This window comes from Nicotiana tomentosiformis, chromosome 2 (assembly GCF_000390325.3).
Source record: "Nicotiana tomentosiformis chromosome 2, ASM39032v3, whole genome shotgun sequence".
In the NCBI taxonomy this organism is placed as follows: domain Eukaryota; kingdom Viridiplantae; phylum Streptophyta; class Magnoliopsida; order Solanales; family Solanaceae; genus Nicotiana; species Nicotiana tomentosiformis.
Genome location: NC_090813.1, coordinates 29,548,222 through 29,550,049, shown reverse-complemented (window position 1 = coordinate 29,550,049; position 1,828 = coordinate 29,548,222). Strand labels below are relative to the sequence as shown.

The 1,828-nt window shown below is 39.8% G+C and overlaps 1 protein-coding gene across 1 annotated transcript; it reads right to left on the bottom strand.

Moving 5' to 3' along the window:
* Positions 1–581: 581 nt before the first annotated feature.
* Positions 582–1,349, bottom strand: LOC138904536 (uncharacterized). The gene is made up of 2 exons (XM_070193042.1): positions 1,037–1,349; positions 582–706 (listed from the first exon to the last, which is right to left on the bottom strand). The coding sequence occupies exons 1-2, from the start codon at positions 1,347–1,349 to the stop codon at positions 582–584; spliced, it is 438 nt and encodes a 145-aa protein (XP_070049143.1).
* Between the last annotated feature and the right edge of the window lie 479 nt (positions 1,350–1,828).

The following is a 1,828-nucleotide window of genomic DNA, read 5'->3' as shown; positions in this document are numbered from 1 at the left end:
ACTGTCTAATTCACAAAATATGTCATAAACGTTCGTCTTAAAACTGTCTTGGTTGTACTCATGCTGGAGTATCAAAGACTCTCAGTCGGCTAGTAGCGCCCTTTGCGGGTTTTCGCTAACTGAACTCTCTCACTTCTCTACTCCTTGTTTCCTCGTGGTGCTAGTATGGGTTTTAACCAATAAGACTCTCTCATTTATCTACTCATTGTCGCATTATGGTGCCAATATGGGTTTTCACCGATAAGACTTTCTCATTTCTTTTTTTTTTTTTTGACTAAGGTACTGGATGCGGAAGGTTTTCCAACACTCTTGGAATGGTGATTTCAACATTCTCAATGATCGGCCTGAAAGCCTTAACGGGAAAAGGTAAAAAGAACCTGGAACTGAATTACATATTTTGGAACCTTTTATAGAATTACCATAAAAATAAAACAAACTTTTGCCCAGTTTTAGAGTATTGGGGATATGTATTTCTTATGATGTTGGAATGAACGAAGTTTACGACTACTTTCTTGGTGACTGCTTTGAAAGTAACTGCCTCCATCCACTTGGTGAAGTAATCAATGGCGACCAAAATAAATCTATGCCCTTCTGAAGCCTTTGGCTCGATTGGCCCAATAACATCCACTCCTCAAGCAATGAACGTCCAAGGAGAGGACACAGGATGCAACTCTAACGGAGGTGAGTGAATCAGGTCTCCATGAATCTGGCATTTGTAACACTTGCAAACAAAACTGAAGCAATCTCGCTCCATAGTAAGATAATAATACCTTGCCCGTAGAATCGTCTTTGCCAAAACATATCTATTCATGTGAGGCCCACATACCCCCAATGCAATTCACTCATGATCCGTTTGGCTTTTATGGAATCTATGCATCTAAACAAGTTTAAATCTGGGGTCCTTTTGTACAAAATTTCCCCATTCAGGAAGAAACCACCAACGAGCCGCCTTATAGTTCTTTTTTGATCTCCCTTGGCATGCTCTGGGTACTCCCTTTTTTCAGGAATCATTTTATGTCATGATACCATGGTTCACCATCTGGTTCTTCCTCAATTGTATTGTAGTAACCGTGTTGATTCCCAACTTGTATTTCCAATGGATCAATATGAATGTTGCCTGGATAAGGGAGCATCAAGGCTAAGGTAGCCAAGGCGTCGGCTAGCTCGTTGTGAAACCTAGGAATGTACTTGAACACGATGGATTTGAATATGTTGCTCAGGTCTTGCACACACTGTCTGTATGGAATAATCTTGATGTCTCGAGTCTCTAATTCTCCTTGGACTTGCCGCATAAGCAAGTCAAAATCAACCATAACTAATAGTTCATGCACATCTAGATTAAGGGCCATTTTCAGACCCATGATACAAGCCTCGTATTCTGCTGTACTATTGGTACAGAAGAATCAAAGTCATGTTGTTACAGGCTAATGCTGTCCAATAGGTGAGATGAGGATTTCCCCAATCCCAACTTATTTGATATTGACCACCCTATCAAAATATATTTTACATACATGGTTGTCTTCCAGAACTACTTCCTCTATTGAGTGACACCTCTTCATCTGGGAAGTATGTGCTCAGTGGCTTGTAATCATCATCAATTGGAATCTCTACCAAAGGATTTGCAAAAGCATGTTCTTTTATTACGGTGCGAGCGATGATGGTAGGCTATAATAGCGTGTTTATTCGCTTATTGCACTCTAATCTACTGCACTTTTATTGTGTTTGAGCTTTAATCGCTAGTGTTTTGTATTTATTGTGTGTTTTATGCCATGCAGGAGTCATTCTAAGCTATGCAGATGTTATGTAAAGAATATGAGTGATTCTGATC

What these genes read in the sequence shown, in the direction of transcription:
- LOC138904536 (XM_070193042.1), bottom strand. Translation starts at nt 1,349, where the DNA reads ATGGCCCTTAATCTAGATGTGCATGAACTATTAGTTATGGTTGATTTT. An exon ending in AATTGAGGAAGAACCAGATG is followed by an intron (nt 707 to 1,036) that starts GTGAACCATGGT and finishes TACAAATGCCAG; the next exon opens with ATTCATGGAGACCTGATTCA.